Below are 15,680 nucleotides of genomic sequence, written 5' to 3'. Positions count from 1 at the left end.
AATTAGGGGAAAGATGGTCTAAATGAAACTTGAATACTTAGATTATCAAAAACAAATATCATCAAATTACTAGACTCATTACAAAATCCATAGCTTTTAGAATAAGCATAATCAATCATTTTCACCCTTGCTGATCACAAGATGATAGAGGTGACAAATATGAGATCATAAAAAGCACAATAACTGACAAATATGAGATCATAAAAAGCACAATAACTATCTGATCACAATGTCTTTTGCAAATACACACTGAACCTGGATTTTAACCAGCAAAAATAGCACACTCCACTAGTTTTTTTTTTGTTTTTTTTTCTGACAATGATTCTGCTTTTGGCATACATCTTAACTGCAAAAGAATCACTGATCCAAGCGCAGAGTTTGCATCATAGAAGTAATTTTGATGCTTCAATTGAGAATGAGACGATGCAGTTCATACAACCTTAATGAAAAAGCAATACGGACATTATGATGCTAAAATAGTTAAAACTAACAAGTGACAACCATTATGAAACCATGTAAACCTTCAAGGCAGAAGAACTACAAGGGTGTGGATTGCCAAGTGAGTCATTTACTCGAGTCGAGCTAGATGAATCTTCATACCAATAAAGCATGAAAATCAACATGGTATAGGTGCCTCCCAAGTCACAACAGTGCGTGTTTGTCTCTCAAGTCACTTCTGGTATTTCTTTTCGGAGTTCAATCCAGAGAATCAATCTTTAGCTTCATCGAAGACTAACCACCATGAGAAAAGAGTACTATGCTACCACCATGAGAAAAGAAGAAGTTACCTGATCCCACAAATTCCTTGGTCCAACATAATATTCAAACCATGGCTCAGTAAATTGAAGAGCCAATTTTGCGAGAAAACAGATATCATTTACCACGTTCTTCATATCCATCTATTTTCTCTTTTTCAAAGGCATCAGCTAAGAATAGATTCCAAGGTTGTTGGTCAGCTAATACCTCCATGTTCACTAAAAGCTGTAACAGGCATCAATTTCTGTGCAAAGTCGATCAAAACCTTACGTTGATACTCGCTTGTATGAGGAAGACTTGCCCGTAAGAGATCAACAGGCATCTCCCTTCTTATTGCAATAGTTGCCTCAGACCCAAGCACAGCATTATTTGAGGCCCCGCCAAGTAACATTTGCAGAATGCTATCATATTTACTCAGACAATATTCGGTCAGAAGCCCAAAGAAAGCATCAAATGATGCCTGCCACAGAGTCCGCTTAGATATGCTGTAAGAGCCTGCAGCATGAGGATCCGTCAGAAGATGAGTTGCCCGATCAAGAACAGATTTTATGACAATGGTGGCTCCATCACCAGATGCACTTCCAATTGGGCGAAGAGGTGGTTGTTCAGTTGAACAGACAATGGCAGCGAGACATGCACTAAGTGCACTTAATTCCATATTGTGCACGCATAAAGAAACAGTCTTTGCTAGGATTTTTACTGTTTCTGATGAACTGGAATCTGATGACAAACCACCAAATAAAAACCTCAAGTGCCGGAAAACGGCCATGCAGACTATTCGTGTGAGATCACTTCCAGGGTTGAGGAGTTGAAGATAGCGTGATATGAGTTTCCGGCCCTTGGCAAGAGAGACTATACGAAGGAAGACAATGTCATCCTTTGGACCAAGACCAGAATAACCAGATCCACCAGGTCTCAGTGGATCAACAAGATTAAGTGATGCTGCAAGTCCATCCAGAGAAACCTGTCTTCTCCGCCTCAGTTGTGATCCACCATCTTGTGGAGGATTGTACTGCAAAAGCCGATCAATATCATCTACATCAAGGAGAAGGTAGATCCCATCTTCAATGGTGATTCTAGCAGCTACAAGTGGCTCCTGCTCAAGGGGCTTCGTTGAAGACTTCTGTTCACACAAGCCATCTGCATAGCAGGATGGCATGTCAACTTCAAGAAGAGGGTGAGGTCTGCGAACTGAAGAGAATGGAACCTTCCCAGCAGCATCAATCTGAAGAGAAGCATGTGATTCATTACTACCACGTGATCGAGAAAGCAAGTCTTTTATGCTTCTTGGGCAAAAATTGTATTTCAGCCTTCCAGTTGATTTCTTTGCAAGACAAGCTTGGTGATAATAGTCAGTTACATAAGGATCATTGTTGTGGCTTGCTGCATTTTGCATCTTCAAAATGTTTTCTATTTCTTCTGGTGCCATGTACTTTGATCTAATCTGTGGCCATTTGTTATCTCCCTTAGTGCTGCCAGCATCAGAGGACCCATGAGAAAATCGAATATGCTGCCTTGCTTTTTGTGATGCTCTGTGTCTATTGTCTCTTAGATCAGGCATGGGAATAGCTAAGTCAAACTTGTTCCTCATTTGCGAAGGGGAACAATGGGGGTCGAACAAATTAGCTTGCAAGTGAGAGAAACGGAGATGAGATGGTTGGAACTGTGGCAATCTATGCTGTTGATGCTGTGTTAATATTTGTGAAGCTATCAAATCACTTGGCAGAGACAATTGTTGCTGAAGCCTGTTAGGTGACATATGGCCACTAGAAAATAGACCAGTATTGTTCAGCAAATAGTCCCTTGCCCAACCGCTTGTAGTAGGACTAGAAGCTATGGTGTGGGCTACATCATGACCATAGTGCGATGAATGACCCAATCTTCCTGAATGTTGCTGAGAATCAGAATAGGGGGCCAGAGTTAGACCAGGTAACTGGAACCCAGTATCAAGAGAGGGAATGCTTAAATGCCGTGTAAGATTTGATAGTGGCTGAGATGGTCCACCATGTGAATCGTAGGAAGTGAAAATTGAGCTGGATGAAAGGATTGAGTCCTGACTGTATTGCTGCCTCAGCTGCTGCTGCTGCTGAAAGGGTTGTTGATAATGTGGCTGTTGAGGGTATGATGAAGCCCTGTGCAATGGTTTTGATAAAGAAAGTTGAGATGACGAGGAACGTGGTTGTGACCACCATCTCTTGCCCTCCTGAATATTTTCAGCATCTAATATTTGCTGATCAATCCAGTTTAAATAATCTTCATCCTGTGTCCAGTCTGCAGTTGAAGAACCTAAAACCAAAAAGGGATCTATTACTGAATAATTTTGGACAAACTGACAGAGAAGAAAAAGTTTTTACTTAAAAAAGTAGATCACATGGATCATAAATTTATGCCGACAATAAGAAATTTGTGGGTTTTCTACCAGCTATTGGGGAATTTGATCACAGGGAGAAGGCAAAAACAATCAATTGCAGCTCGCACTATTGCAGAAGTTCAGAGTCATTACAAGTGTAACTTGCTCGTCCAATAATACTCTATAGTGACAGTAAGTCCTCTATCAGCCAATAATCCTATTCAATATGATACGGTGTCCTGAATTAATGGAATTGGGATATTTTTTTCCCTTTTTCAGGACGTATTTGTTGTTTATGGTATTCTTCACTAGTTATGGGATTTGCCTCTAGCTTAAGGACTTTTTCTATTTCATATTTGGAACAATCAACTTGTATTTATGCTGGCGGAATAACAGTATTGAATCTATTGGTTATTCCCATCGCTCAACTCTTGTTTTAGTTTACTCTTGTTTTAGTTTAGGGATTCTTTCTATTTCTTATTTCTTATTCTGAGCATTCAACATGTATTTATTTCATTTAGAGTGATGGAATGACAGTATTGAATCTATCGATTGTTCCCATCATCAAATTCTTGTTTCACTTTTTATTTTCTTTTCAATTTTCGAACTCCTTTTTCTAAAAAAAAGAAAATTTATGACAAACCAAACACACTAGATTCTAAATTAAACAAATGTGCATAAAAATATTTTCAGGAAACCATACTCTTCAAATCCTCAACATTTAGGAAACTCTTACACTCAATCTAGAAAAGGGTGACAGTGGCCTTGTCTTGCAATCAATTTAAAAATTCATTATTTTCATTCTTGCTGGAAGAGAAATGTGATTATCCAGCAGTTAATTCATCAAAAAGTATGGAAATAGCTCCATTATATCTTCACATTGGCAGACTAATTATCCCAAAACATATGCAGAGAAAATGATAAACAAAACTACTTACTTTCTCTAGAAAAAGATCCTCTATCACCAATAACTCCAGCACTCCTTGGATCACTGACTACTCTGTTTAACTGAAAGTAAAGTTGAAGTAGCATTGATTAACAAGTAAATATAGAATAATAGTATGAACTAAAAAAATGACAAATGACTAGCATATAATACACAAATAGCAACTAAAATACCAAATTTCATGGAAGATGCACTAAATCTACAGAAGCAATACAACACAGGCACAAGGAACATATACAAAACTGGCAGAAAAAAAAAAAAATACAACGAGACTAAATTCAAAAGCATGTTCGCAGTGGCAGGTCCTGACAGGCAATTATGCAACAAATTCTATTGTTTAAGGAATCCCAACCAGCATTATACACTAGCTTGTTTAATAGAATAATAGTTCATAATCTCCGCACTTCAATTCACTGCTAGTTTAATCTTACTTCAACCAAATGGAAAACTAAAAACAAATTCTAACATCATCAAACATATGAGAAAAGGATTCACATATCTGATTCAAATACAATTATAAGAAAGAATTCACCCAAAAGAAGATAGCATATGAACTTCTTGAGAGGGTATCAGCCAATTATCAAGCCATCACTGATTCATCCTCTAGTAAGTATGAAACAGATCTAACACTTTTCTTGTTGAATACAAAAGTATGAAAATTTCTGTAAAGAAGCAAAAAAATTGGAGAAAAAAGTCAGATATCACAGTTGTTCTAGGAAATTTTCAGACAGGAATCCAGACCATTTAAACAAAAAAAGATAAATAAAAGATTTATTTCTCAGGCATAATTTGTGAATGACAACTCCAAGCTATGCCCACAAGAAATCCAATTAGGTTAAAATACTATACAGTCAGCATAATTACTTCCCAAAAGAAATTAATAATTTGCTTTGATATTTCTCACAAATCATTGAAGAGGTCCGCAAGTAAACCTAGAGATAGCTGTATAACCAACAGAACATGGCTTGGACACACACAAACAAAGATTTATTCCATGTACAATATGAACCAACCCATGCTAAGCAGAATGCAATGCAATGATTAGCATAGTGTAGCAAAAAGTCGGTTTAGCCAGTAGTCTCTGGACTTGTCACTAAGTTACCAGGAAGTTATCATAAAATGAACCCAAGGTTGAGCATGTCAAATAGGAAGGATATCGACCCAACCAAGAAATGCCTTTTTTTCATAATAGGATATTTAACCATCTAACTTTAAGGGGTGTTTGGTTGGGGGTTATCATTGATAACCTTGGTTATCTGTTTAAAATTATTTGGTCCAGGTTATCAACAATTCCCAAGTTATGCAGTATCACCGCCATATCAACAAAACGTCAGCAAATGGATTATAAATCCGGAATGTGATTACCTTGGCAGCCTAAGATTTCTACGATTCCGGAAATTAACAAAAAGTTTTTTTCATGATTACCTTTCAATTTTAAAATTGAGTTAATTGAAATGTACAATGAACCTAATTGAAACTGAATTAATTAATTCAATAAATTTTAACTTAAAAACTTATAAATTTAATGAATTGTATTTATTAATTTAACAATAAATTAATGAATTATATTTATTAATTTAATCAATTATTTTATTAAAATAGTTATTTTAACAATTATTTTATTAAAATAATATATAAATTTATATTAAATTTTAAAAAATTATAAATAAATTATATTTATTTATTTTATATATTATTAATTTATTATCATCATTAATATTATTAATATTAATATTATTAAATTAATTTAATTTATTCTAAAAATAAATTGAATCAAGGGTAATATAGTAAATGTTAAACTGATTATGTTTTATTCCCTCCAAATAAATAAGTTGAATCAAACAACATTAGATTATGTTTTATAGCTCATAATCTTGGTTATGTGATTACCTAATAATTACATAACCAAGGTTATGCATGATAACTTGAACCCAAGGCACCCTAATATTTAACCTTTTATCTATCTTTTAGGGGGAAAATGTCAAACAAATTTCTTTTTATTTCTTCTCTTACACATGCATTTTCAGTAAACAATATAATGCAAACAATAGTTTATCCTGGTAATCACACAAAATATACTAAATTTCAAATTCATGATTTATGTAAATCAAACAGTGATGGTAAAGTATTAAATTATGATAAGTAAACCAACCTTTGCAAAAGTGCTTGCAAGGTCATCACCATCAGATAAATAGCCTAACCCTTCAACCTGTGCATGAAACAAACGGCCAACGATGAGAATGTTCACTAGGAAAATGATTAAACCAAATCTTTGATTAAATAATTTTCCATGAAAAAAAGAGAATCTTCTGCATAAAGGAAAATGCACGTGGGAACTTGTTATCTATACAAGAATCATTAGTTATGACCCTAAATAAATAAGTAAAGAGTGAAGGGGTACAAAGTAAGTATTATAACAGGCCTATCAGTTGAGACTAACACTTCTCGTGGTTGTTGCATAAGAAAAAAAAACATTGGAAAAGCTCTATAGAATGCAGTGTATTGGCTAACTATGCTGAAATTGAATTAGAACTCAAGACAACAACCATATGTAAACATTCCACTCATTGTACTATGGCAGGGGCAGTGTCATGCAACTAAAGGCAATATTATTGTACCATACCACAAGGATGATTCAGAGTTATTACCAAAAAATGCTGGGGAAGAAGCACAAGAGCCCTTGCATGCATAGAAACAATATTACTTGCTCAGTAGCTCATGTATGATAATTTTCCCTTTCTAAAATCCAGCCAGTATTTTCATCACATGGAGGTGCTTATTGTTCAAAAATTAATACAGTCAAAGGAAAAATGCACCATTGAATTAAATTATAATGTTAAAAAAAGAAGAGTAAAGTGCATGTTTGTGTAGCATCCTGCATTCATTGAACAGTTCAACATCAATGTGCCAATTCAGTCTTCATCAGATACGTTAAACAAATTGATAACTACATTTGGTCATTGCAGATGTCAGATTGTTTTTGACCAGTTTGATAATTGTGCAGTGTTAAAAAAAAAACAACTCTAAGCATGCATGAGAAGGTGAATATCAAAGACTATTAGACTGTTGGTTGTAGTAAAGCAAATAATTATGCATTTTGATGAAAATGTTGAGGTTTGTCCTTCGGCCAGGGCAGAGAAGAAATTAAAATCAAGAAAGAGGTTCAATTATTGAAGAAAGAACATGTTGCACTTGGCGTCACATTAAGGTACACAACATGCAATTCTATCACATTAAGGTACCTCATTTACATCTTGTACTCCGGAAGGACCAACTTCCTCTCTGTCTGTAATAATAGGGAAGTGGTACTCATCATCGATCCTAATAAAACTAGCATTATGACCTTCGTCGTCTTCCAAACACCCCAACTCAGCGTCTTCCTTTCCAAAGAATGCATATTGTGAGGCATCGAATAGGGCGTTATCTACACGAAGCAAAACATATAAGAGAGGTAGCAAATGTAAGAAGTAAATCAAGTAATCAACAAACGGGCTGAGAAACCAGGTGAAGTAGCTATGGCGGAATGATAACTATTAGTTAAGCAGCTGTCAGCTTGAAGATCCAAAGGCCATCATTGACCTCGCAAATTTTAAGCGAATAAACTTAGAACTTGGCAAAACAACCAAAAAGACCTGCGATGAAACTCATACGCCGCTTCCGACCAAGTAATATACACACAACAAATAATATTCTTTACAGCCCCAATAATAGTTTGAAAAAGAAAAACACAATTTTAGCTTCCGATCGATGCTATGCCATAAGAATCTTCCAATTAAACAAATCAGGACTCGCACGGTGGCACTCCGAAAACCGATATCGAGCATCCAAAACGATCAAACAACGAGCAACACAAAACATAATCAACCGAGCAAACAGACCCAGAATCACGTCGGAACGACGCAAACAACCAAGAAAAAAAAAATCACCTGCAACGGCATCGCCTGTTTGTCGAGGATCTTCATACGGGTGTTTAGGGATCCCAGGACCCGAACCTTCCCCCTCAAATCCCCGCACCATCTCCCCTCACCGTCAACCCTCGCCTCCCGGCAGCTGGAAACGCCGAAGCAAGGACGCCAAGGCCGCAGAAAGGAAGCACCTTTGCATCAAACGCACCCCAGCGACTCGTTCCGCGAATCAAACGCCACGATATGAATCGGAACAAAGAAATGAAACGAACGCAAGCGAAAAGGAGTCGCCTTTATGGAGCGACGGGCGGAGCGATGGCTTCCCCATTACTACTCGCTGTTGAGCTGCGATAGATAAAGATGACTTCTCCCTACCGCCCTCGCTTTCCTTCCTTCCCTTTCTCTTTCCTTTCGCGTTCTTTTTATTTTTACTGAAGGAATAAAAAAAGGCCGAGAGAGAGAGAGAGAGAGAGACTGCGTGTGAACCGTCATGATCACTCCATTGACTTGTTTAATCATAATTTAGGGCATAAATTTAATAATACGAAAGGGATGCATTCATTTTATTAATAAATATTTTACGCAAAATCATTTATCTTTAGGAAACAATTTAGAAAAATAAATTAAAATAAGTGTGTTTGTTTAGATAAGAGTTGCGAAAGTGGAATGGGGATAATTTAAATAGGGAAAGATAAAGGGTGGAAGTGGAATATGCCATTTTGGAAAACTGGCGGTGGGGAATAATATAGAAAGCAAGTAGGTGCTCCTTTTAATAGTGGGCATTATTATTTTTTTTATTCAAAATTAATTTAATTTGCATGGGCCTTTGTTGTAAGATATATATTGAAACAAATTAGTCATGATAAAAGAATATAAAATTGCATATTAGTGACGTAAAATGTGATGCTTGGGCATGAACGTATTGGCCCTCTTGGAATTAATTAATTAATTAATTGTCACGAGAGGCTCAATTGTCTATTTAATATCAATTTTTCAGATGTTAATTGATTGTGTCTCATTCTAATCCCAATCATGGGGCCACTATGTCTACTAGATTGGGCATGATAACTAAAGTTACAATTAGGGATGCAAACGAATAATCGAATTAAATCTAATCAAATTAATATTAAAAATATAAAATATATATAATATTCAAACTATGAAATATATATATATATATGATATTTAAATTCGGTTCGAAGTTCAAAAATATCAATAATTTTGGCTTTAGTTTAATTCAAAATATAAACTCAAAATATGATTCGAGCTCGAGTTTGATTCGAAATATGATTCAAGTTCGAGTTTGATTCAAATTATTCGAACCTTAATTCGAGCAGAATCAAATTTTAGTTCAAAATATTTTAAATTATTCGAGTTTGATTCGAATTATTGATAAGTATCGTGTTTCTTTAAATAGTCAAACATAATATTATAGATTCGAATTCGGCTCGAAAAAATATCGAACATGTTCAAATTCGGCTCAAATTTGATAATTTCAAATACGAATCAAATATTATTCAAACTGATTCGAAAAGCTTGCGAGCCAGCTCAATTCGTTTGCACCGCTAGTCACAATGAATCTACCTAGAATAAAACTATCTATTTTAATTTGATCAAGATTATATGATTTATATTAAAATATCATTCTTTAATTTGATTATTTTTTAATTCATAGAGAGATCATTTTAATCAAAATTATTTCAACTCAATTATAAAGTAAACTAATACTATTATTGTCCTTATTTATCTAATTTATATTTTTTTATTTGTCACATATTATGAATATAAGATTTATATATTTAATAAAAAAATTTATAATTCAATTTTACTTAAATTAATAAAAAAATATTTATAAATGTTAACTGACCAAGATTATTAGTTTAAGAATATTTATTTTATATATTTGTTTAATTTTAAATAAATATAAATTGGTTTTATTAATCTAACAGTTAATTTATTCACGAACATATATTATTATTTATTTATTTACCGTAATATTAATATAATTTTTTTAATTTTGCTCGCAAAGAGCAGGGCTTGACAAATATCTGCTTCGACCACTTCCTTCTGAGTAACGATCCCCACGGAAACGAAGCAAGGGCGGATCGCCTTCCTCCACTGTCGTCGAAATGGCGTTGGTCCGATCCTCCGTAAGTTCCCAAATCGCCAACTACTTTTCGGCTAGATCGCGTTCGATCGACTTCGATTTCCCTTCCCTATATCGGTCGATCTGTTGTTTTTTTACTGTATATTTAGTTTTGTTGGATCTGGTACAGTTCCTACGGTTATATTCTCTGCTGATTACGGTTGATCTGAGCTTCTTAATGATCATTTCACTGTGATATCTTTATTGCAAAATCTAATGAGTACGACGGACAACGTAGTTGTTCCGTAATAAGGTTTCAGTTGTCAAAACATGCTAATTGCGCGATTGTAGTAGCTGGATCTAATATAAATTTTAGCGATTACTATTTGATAGTGCCTTTCTTGTGGTTTCTCTTGGAATCTAGTAAAACCTGTTTACGTATCTGTGTTTGGATATAACACTTGTTCTGTTTTTCATGAAGCAGTCTCTTGAACACCTTTGGTTTGCTCTTATACTGGATCATATTCATGGGGGCATGCAAATGTTTGTTCCCTTTGATTTTCCTTTTTTCCAAAAAAGTGAGGTCGATATGTAAGATTGACATTCCAGAAATTTGACAGAAGGTTCTCTACAACTCTCTTTCAGTTCTTTCTTTGGCTTATTATATGATAAATAATAATTTTCTAACACGGAATATCTAAGTGCCCTTAGAAGGATGTAAAATAAACATTTATATAATTCTTGATCTTATTCCGCGGTTCCGCCGACACCACACATCAAACACTTCTCCCGCTGCCTCCTCTTTCCTATAACTTTTCCTTTCATTTATCTGCAATATGAGGAATGCAAACTATAAGCAACGCTTAGTAAGTACATCATCTAACTCACAAAAACCATAAAAAACTTCGTAATAACTGATTTATGCAACATGAATGTTCATATCTAAACATGTGAGGAGATTTTCAAAACATACTATTTCATAATAATTAAACATATTAAACATCCATCATTTGGGCCCTGACAAAGTACCAATGCGCGTATCCCTAACCGGTCCAGGGTAGCTAGCCACCGAAGCCGATTAGAGCGTACTAGGCACCTCGCGGCCTAGGGGCAACTTATGGAGCCCATCCCTTGGACACCTCACGGTCCGGTACTTGTCAACATCAAAATAAAGTACTTTCTTTCATATTACAATATCTTACTTCTTATATCATACAATTCTACTATTTACATATGCTTTAACAAAATCATGCATATGCTTTAACAAAATCATGTTTATGGAAAAATACGGAAAACAACGGAACTACTCATACTGCAGGTGAGAGATACACTTACCTTCTGCGCTAATTTCCTTACAATTCTTCCGTTAGAGAAAAAAACTCTCCTCGGCGATCTTCCTATGTCTACGCGTTCTTCTCGCGGAGAGGAGCGTCCTTGTAGAAGAAGTTCTCCGGAAGTCTTCCTTAGGATCCTAGGGGACGGACTCCTCGTTCTTCGGGTTTGGGGCGCCGAGAGGGAGGAGAAGGAATTAAGTGATTCCTAGACCTAACTCGCCAATAAATAAAATTCGGTTCCTTCTTTTTTGAAACAGATATGTTGAACAGTTGGTTATTGGAAATATTTTAAAAGTTATAAATTTTTATAGGTCGCGGGTTCAAATCCTGCCTCAGACACTTTATTCTTATTTATTTTTGCTACTTCTGCTAATTCAAAAATTCTAGAAAAATATTCTAAAATTCCAGAAAAATTATAGAATATTTCTAAAATTATTTTTGAGATTTTTCGGGCGTTACAATTTATAATTAACTCTTATCTCTTTATGAAATATTCTAAATCTAACTAATAATCTTAAGTGAGGAAAATACGGGTGTTACACTACTAGTTCTGGTATACTAGAGCTTATATGAGTTTATTAATTTGGGCATAAGCATTTCAGCCATCTGATTTAGACAAGCACATTGTGTTGGGGCTGGTAATGACAATTGGTGTCTTAGTGGTTTTGAGATCCTAATAATGGTGGAACTAACTCGAGGTTCAACAAGGGAGTTTGATAGGAAAGTCTACCATTTTTACGATTCAACGTGATTTGCTCCCATATGTACCCCAAGTCAATCTTATGCTAGGCTGAGTGATAAATGTACCACATGAGTTGTCTTTTCTTCTTCTTCCAACCTAGGACTTTTCTCATTCTGATTTACTGACATGAATCGAGGGAATTAACTTAATATCTTGGTGGGTGTGATCACATTAAAAATGCTAATTTTCTAATCCCATGTTAATGTCAATACATTTTCAGGTCTTATTAACCAATACAGCTACCCACAACCTCTAATTTGGAACTGAACCAGTATCTTACAATCTCCCTCATTGATGGATGAATGAAAAAAGTGAGGAGGGATGACAATTAGAGGTTGTCTTTTTCTTATAAGGAAACCACCAAGAAAAGTGAGATTGCAGAAATCAACGAAGCTATTCATCTTCAAGAGATGCGAAGGAATTGCCTTTAAGAGGACTCTCATTTCAAAATAAACTAAACAATAGAGTAAGATATTTTTAAAAAATTGGGATGCCCACCTAAGTATCTATTCTAAAGGCAACTCAGGACAAGCATGCACACATGTTCATGATACTTACCAAGCTAGAGCTAACATCAAAATTGAAATTTTGAACTGGCCCAATTAAGACTAGTATTCAAAATGGTCTGGTAGGAGATGCTCAAGTGTCACCTGTATCCAACACGAGTGCACTTGAGCTTAGATCTGTTCTGTTACTCAAGTCCTGGCACACTTAAACTAGGCCTAAAATCTATCTTATACACCAAAATGAAACCTTAGTTGGTGATATAAAAGGTATCTCCAAGACTCCAACCATATTATCTGATCTCCTTCACGAACTGTTTGTGCTACTCACTTAAGTTTTGACACGCTTATCTAGGCCAAAATCTAACTTTTTACCCTATAATAAACTAATTATTTTTATTTTTTTATATATTTTTATTTTGTTATATATTTTTCATCCCTTGCCATAATCAGTGATCGATTCAATTAGACACACCAATTTGAATCGAATTGGTGCGATTCAGGGTGGTGAATCAAATTGAATCATACAACTTGAATCGCAAACCATATGACTAAGATAACTATGATATCAGGTTAACCAGTTAGTATCTGTTTCTGGGTTATGACATATGGTTAACAAAATTAATTTTCTATTAGCAAGTCTAACAGGCTGACCGTTATCCATATCTTTGCCTCTCAGGTTTTTTAAAATTACGATGTTGGGATTTACTAGGATTTCACGAGTCATATATGGTTATGCGTCCTTGTTTAATATTTTACATGCAGATTTATACTTTCTACCTTTCTATATATTTTCCTCGGTAAAGCTATAATCAAAGTGAAGGACATACATTCTTCTTTACTCTTTTACGAGTGTGACATGACAATCTTGATACTCCTATAACTTAGAGGTTCAAATTTAGCTGTAGAAATATGCCACTGCAAACAGAACATATCTATCCTATGTTACTCGTGGCTGTAAGGACTTAACATTATACAGTTACATTCAACATTTTAAAGGGTGGTTTCAGGCTATAGGCAATGGGCCACTGCATGACCTATATGTGGTTGGCATTAAAAATATTAAGATTACAGCTAATTGATATCATCATTAACAATGGTTAACATATATGTCCAACAAACTATATTAATCAATAGTCTACAGCACATGCATTTCATCATTTTACATTGCAAAAGAAAAAAAAAAACTACATAACACAACTACACACATAAGTACATTATTCTTACATAATAATAAATTATCTAATTGAACAAATTAATAAAAAAGCACATTAAATCAAAGAATTTAAAGCAATAGCAAGATAAAAGGAAGATGGAAATAAAGATAGACAATATTTTACTCTGGCGGATCTTGCACTTTGAAGCAACAGAAGAGGTGAGATTTGCTAAGAATTTTGCATGCTGTGTCTGAATCCGCTTGTTACTTTCGCCTAAGCAGTCCGCCTGGACCACTTTTGTTGAACACCTACTTGAAGGGGACCGCATATTAAGTGTGTGATGACCCCCTATCAAAATGGCCTGGTTGGTTGTTTGGGCTGCTTTTTTTAATACAAATTTATGGTGTATACATATCTGTATCCTCATCAACTTTCTAAAGAATAGCTTGCTTTGTTGAGACCCTAGTTTGTGTAGATTTGATAAGTTGAAGTGCTCAATCAAATTGTTCTTATTTTAATATATGGGAACAGAGACCACTTCTGAATGTGCCATTGAAGTTGAAGTACCATCTCTCTCTCTTCTAAACATATAGCCTATTATCTTATTTTGTTATTTTCTCTTGTTAATTGATTTCAGTCGAACGCTTCCTCTGGGATGGGTGTTGCTGATGATTGCAAAGATATCTTCTTAGAGCTTCAGAGGAAGAAGACACATAGGTATGTGATTTTTAAAATTGATGAAAAACGAAAAGAGGTTATTGTGGAAAAGGTTGGTGCTGCTACAGAGAGCTATGATGAATTTATGGCTTCTCTGCCTGAAAAGGATTGCCGTTACGCCGTCTATGATTTTGACTTTGTTACTGAAGAGAATTGTCAAAAAAGCAAGATTTTCTTCATTGCCTGGTGAGTCTCTTCTTGCCATCATTCATCTTTGTCATGGATATCACTTATCTGCATGGAAAGATCTGTTGGATTCAAAATCCTTTCTGATCTAGATAATAAAGTGAAAACGAATCATTCCGTTTCAAGAAATGATAGAACTTTGCTATTGTCAGTCATACAGAAACTTCAACAGATTTTGCCAGCAGAAGCCTTTCAATTTAATAATAAATAAAACCATGGAAGCGAATTACCTCAATATACATTGGATATCATCTTAAGGATACTATTACAGACTACGTCAGATTGATTTTTCATTGAAGTTATGTTATGATGGTAACTTTGACAATCATAAAAAGAGTTTTACAATTTGATCTTCACTTGTGCAAGTTTTACATTTGCTATAGGCAGCTGCAGTATTGCTATCTTTCTTGAGAGTCATCTGAATTTTCACTATTCCCCTGTGATTCACCATTTTCGTTTAGCATTTCAGTGAATTATTGGACTTTCTCATGTTTTCTTTCATAATGTCTAACTTAACCCATCTAATGCAAATTGATGCATTCTTCCCCTCTTGGCATTAGGTCTCCAGCTGTTTCTCGGATCAGGGCTAAGATGCTGTATGCAGCCTCCAAAGAGAGATTCAGGAGAGAGATGGATGGCGTTCACTATGAAATTCAAGCTACTGATCTCACAGAGCTAGAACTCGATGTTCTTCGGGAGCGTGCACATTAAACTGCTACTTGAAAGAAGCATTCTTGGATCCCCTTCAGCTTTGAGGTAGCTTCGCATTTACATAGTGTTTGTTGCCACTTAAATATCGATTCTGTTGGTCATGCGTTATTTGACCCTAATATGCTTGTAGAAGAGACTACATTTATATCATCTTTTTTAAGCATTGAATCAAATCATCAAAATGCATTAAATCTGATAACTTTCCGTCTCTGTTCTACATTCTTCTATATTGCAGCCACATAGTCTATCCTTGGAATTAAGGTGAGTTTTTTTTTTTATTAAGCAAA

The 15,680-nt window shown here is 35.0% G+C and overlaps 2 protein-coding genes across 2 annotated transcripts; one reads left to right on the top strand and one right to left on the bottom strand.

Moving 5' to 3' along the window:
- Positions 1-191: 191 nt before the first annotated feature.
- Positions 192-8,322, bottom strand: LOC141829450 (protein PAT1 homolog 1-like). Its single transcript, XM_074716918.1, has 5 exons — positions 7,979-8,322; positions 7,295-7,476; positions 6,205-6,261; positions 4,045-4,114; positions 192-3,042 (listed from the first exon to the last, which is right to left on the bottom strand). Exons 1-5 carry the CDS (start codon positions 8,067-8,069, stop codon positions 953-955), a joined length of 2,490 nt encoding a protein of 829 aa, XP_074573019.1. The 5' UTR covers positions 8,070-8,322; the 3' UTR covers positions 192-952.
- Positions 8,323-9,996: 1,674 nt separating this feature from the next.
- Positions 9,997-15,561, top strand: LOC141829068 (actin-depolymerizing factor 11-like). Its single transcript, XM_074716492.1, has 3 exons — positions 9,997-10,107; positions 14,417-14,682; positions 15,243-15,561. Exons 1-3 carry the CDS (start codon positions 10,087-10,089, stop codon positions 15,391-15,393), a joined length of 438 nt encoding a protein of 145 aa, XP_074572593.1. The 5' UTR covers positions 9,997-10,086; the 3' UTR covers positions 15,394-15,561.
- Positions 15,562-15,680: the final 119 nt, after the last annotated feature.

This window comes from Curcuma longa, chromosome 5 (assembly GCF_044706935.1).
Source record: "Curcuma longa cultivar G26 ecotype Majalengka, Jawa Barat chromosome 5, ITB_CL_G26_1.1, whole genome shotgun sequence".
Taxonomy (NCBI): Eukaryota; Viridiplantae; Streptophyta; class Magnoliopsida; order Zingiberales; family Zingiberaceae; genus Curcuma; species Curcuma longa.
Note: the sequence above shows the minus strand (reverse complement) of the source record. Positions and strands in the feature narration are given on the sequence as shown.

Excerpts from the sequence above, each read along its gene's own strand:
- LOC141829068 (XM_074716492.1), top strand. The coding sequence starts at position 10,087 with ATGGCGTTGGTCCGATCCTCC. Across the intron at positions 10,108-14,416 it reads TGGCGTTGGTCCGATCCTCC|TCGAACGCTTCCTCTGGGAT; the intron begins GTAAGTTCCCAA and ends AATTGATTTCAG. Across the intron at positions 14,683-15,242 it reads AAGATTTTCTTCATTGCCTG|GTCTCCAGCTGTTTCTCGGA; the intron begins GTGAGTCTCTTC and ends TCTTGGCATTAG.
- LOC141829450 (XM_074716918.1), bottom strand. The coding sequence starts at position 8,069 with ATGGTGCGGGGATTTGAGGGGGAAGGTTCGGGTCCTGGGATCCCTAAA. Across the intron at positions 6,262-7,294 it reads GAGTACAAGATGTAAATGAG|GTTGAAGGGTTAGGCTATTT; the intron begins GTACCTTAATGT and ends TTTCATGCACAG. Across the intron at positions 4,115-6,204 it reads TTGCAAGCACTTTTGCAAAG|TTAAACAGAGTAGTCAGTGA; the intron begins GTTGGTTTACTT and ends CTTTACTTTCAG.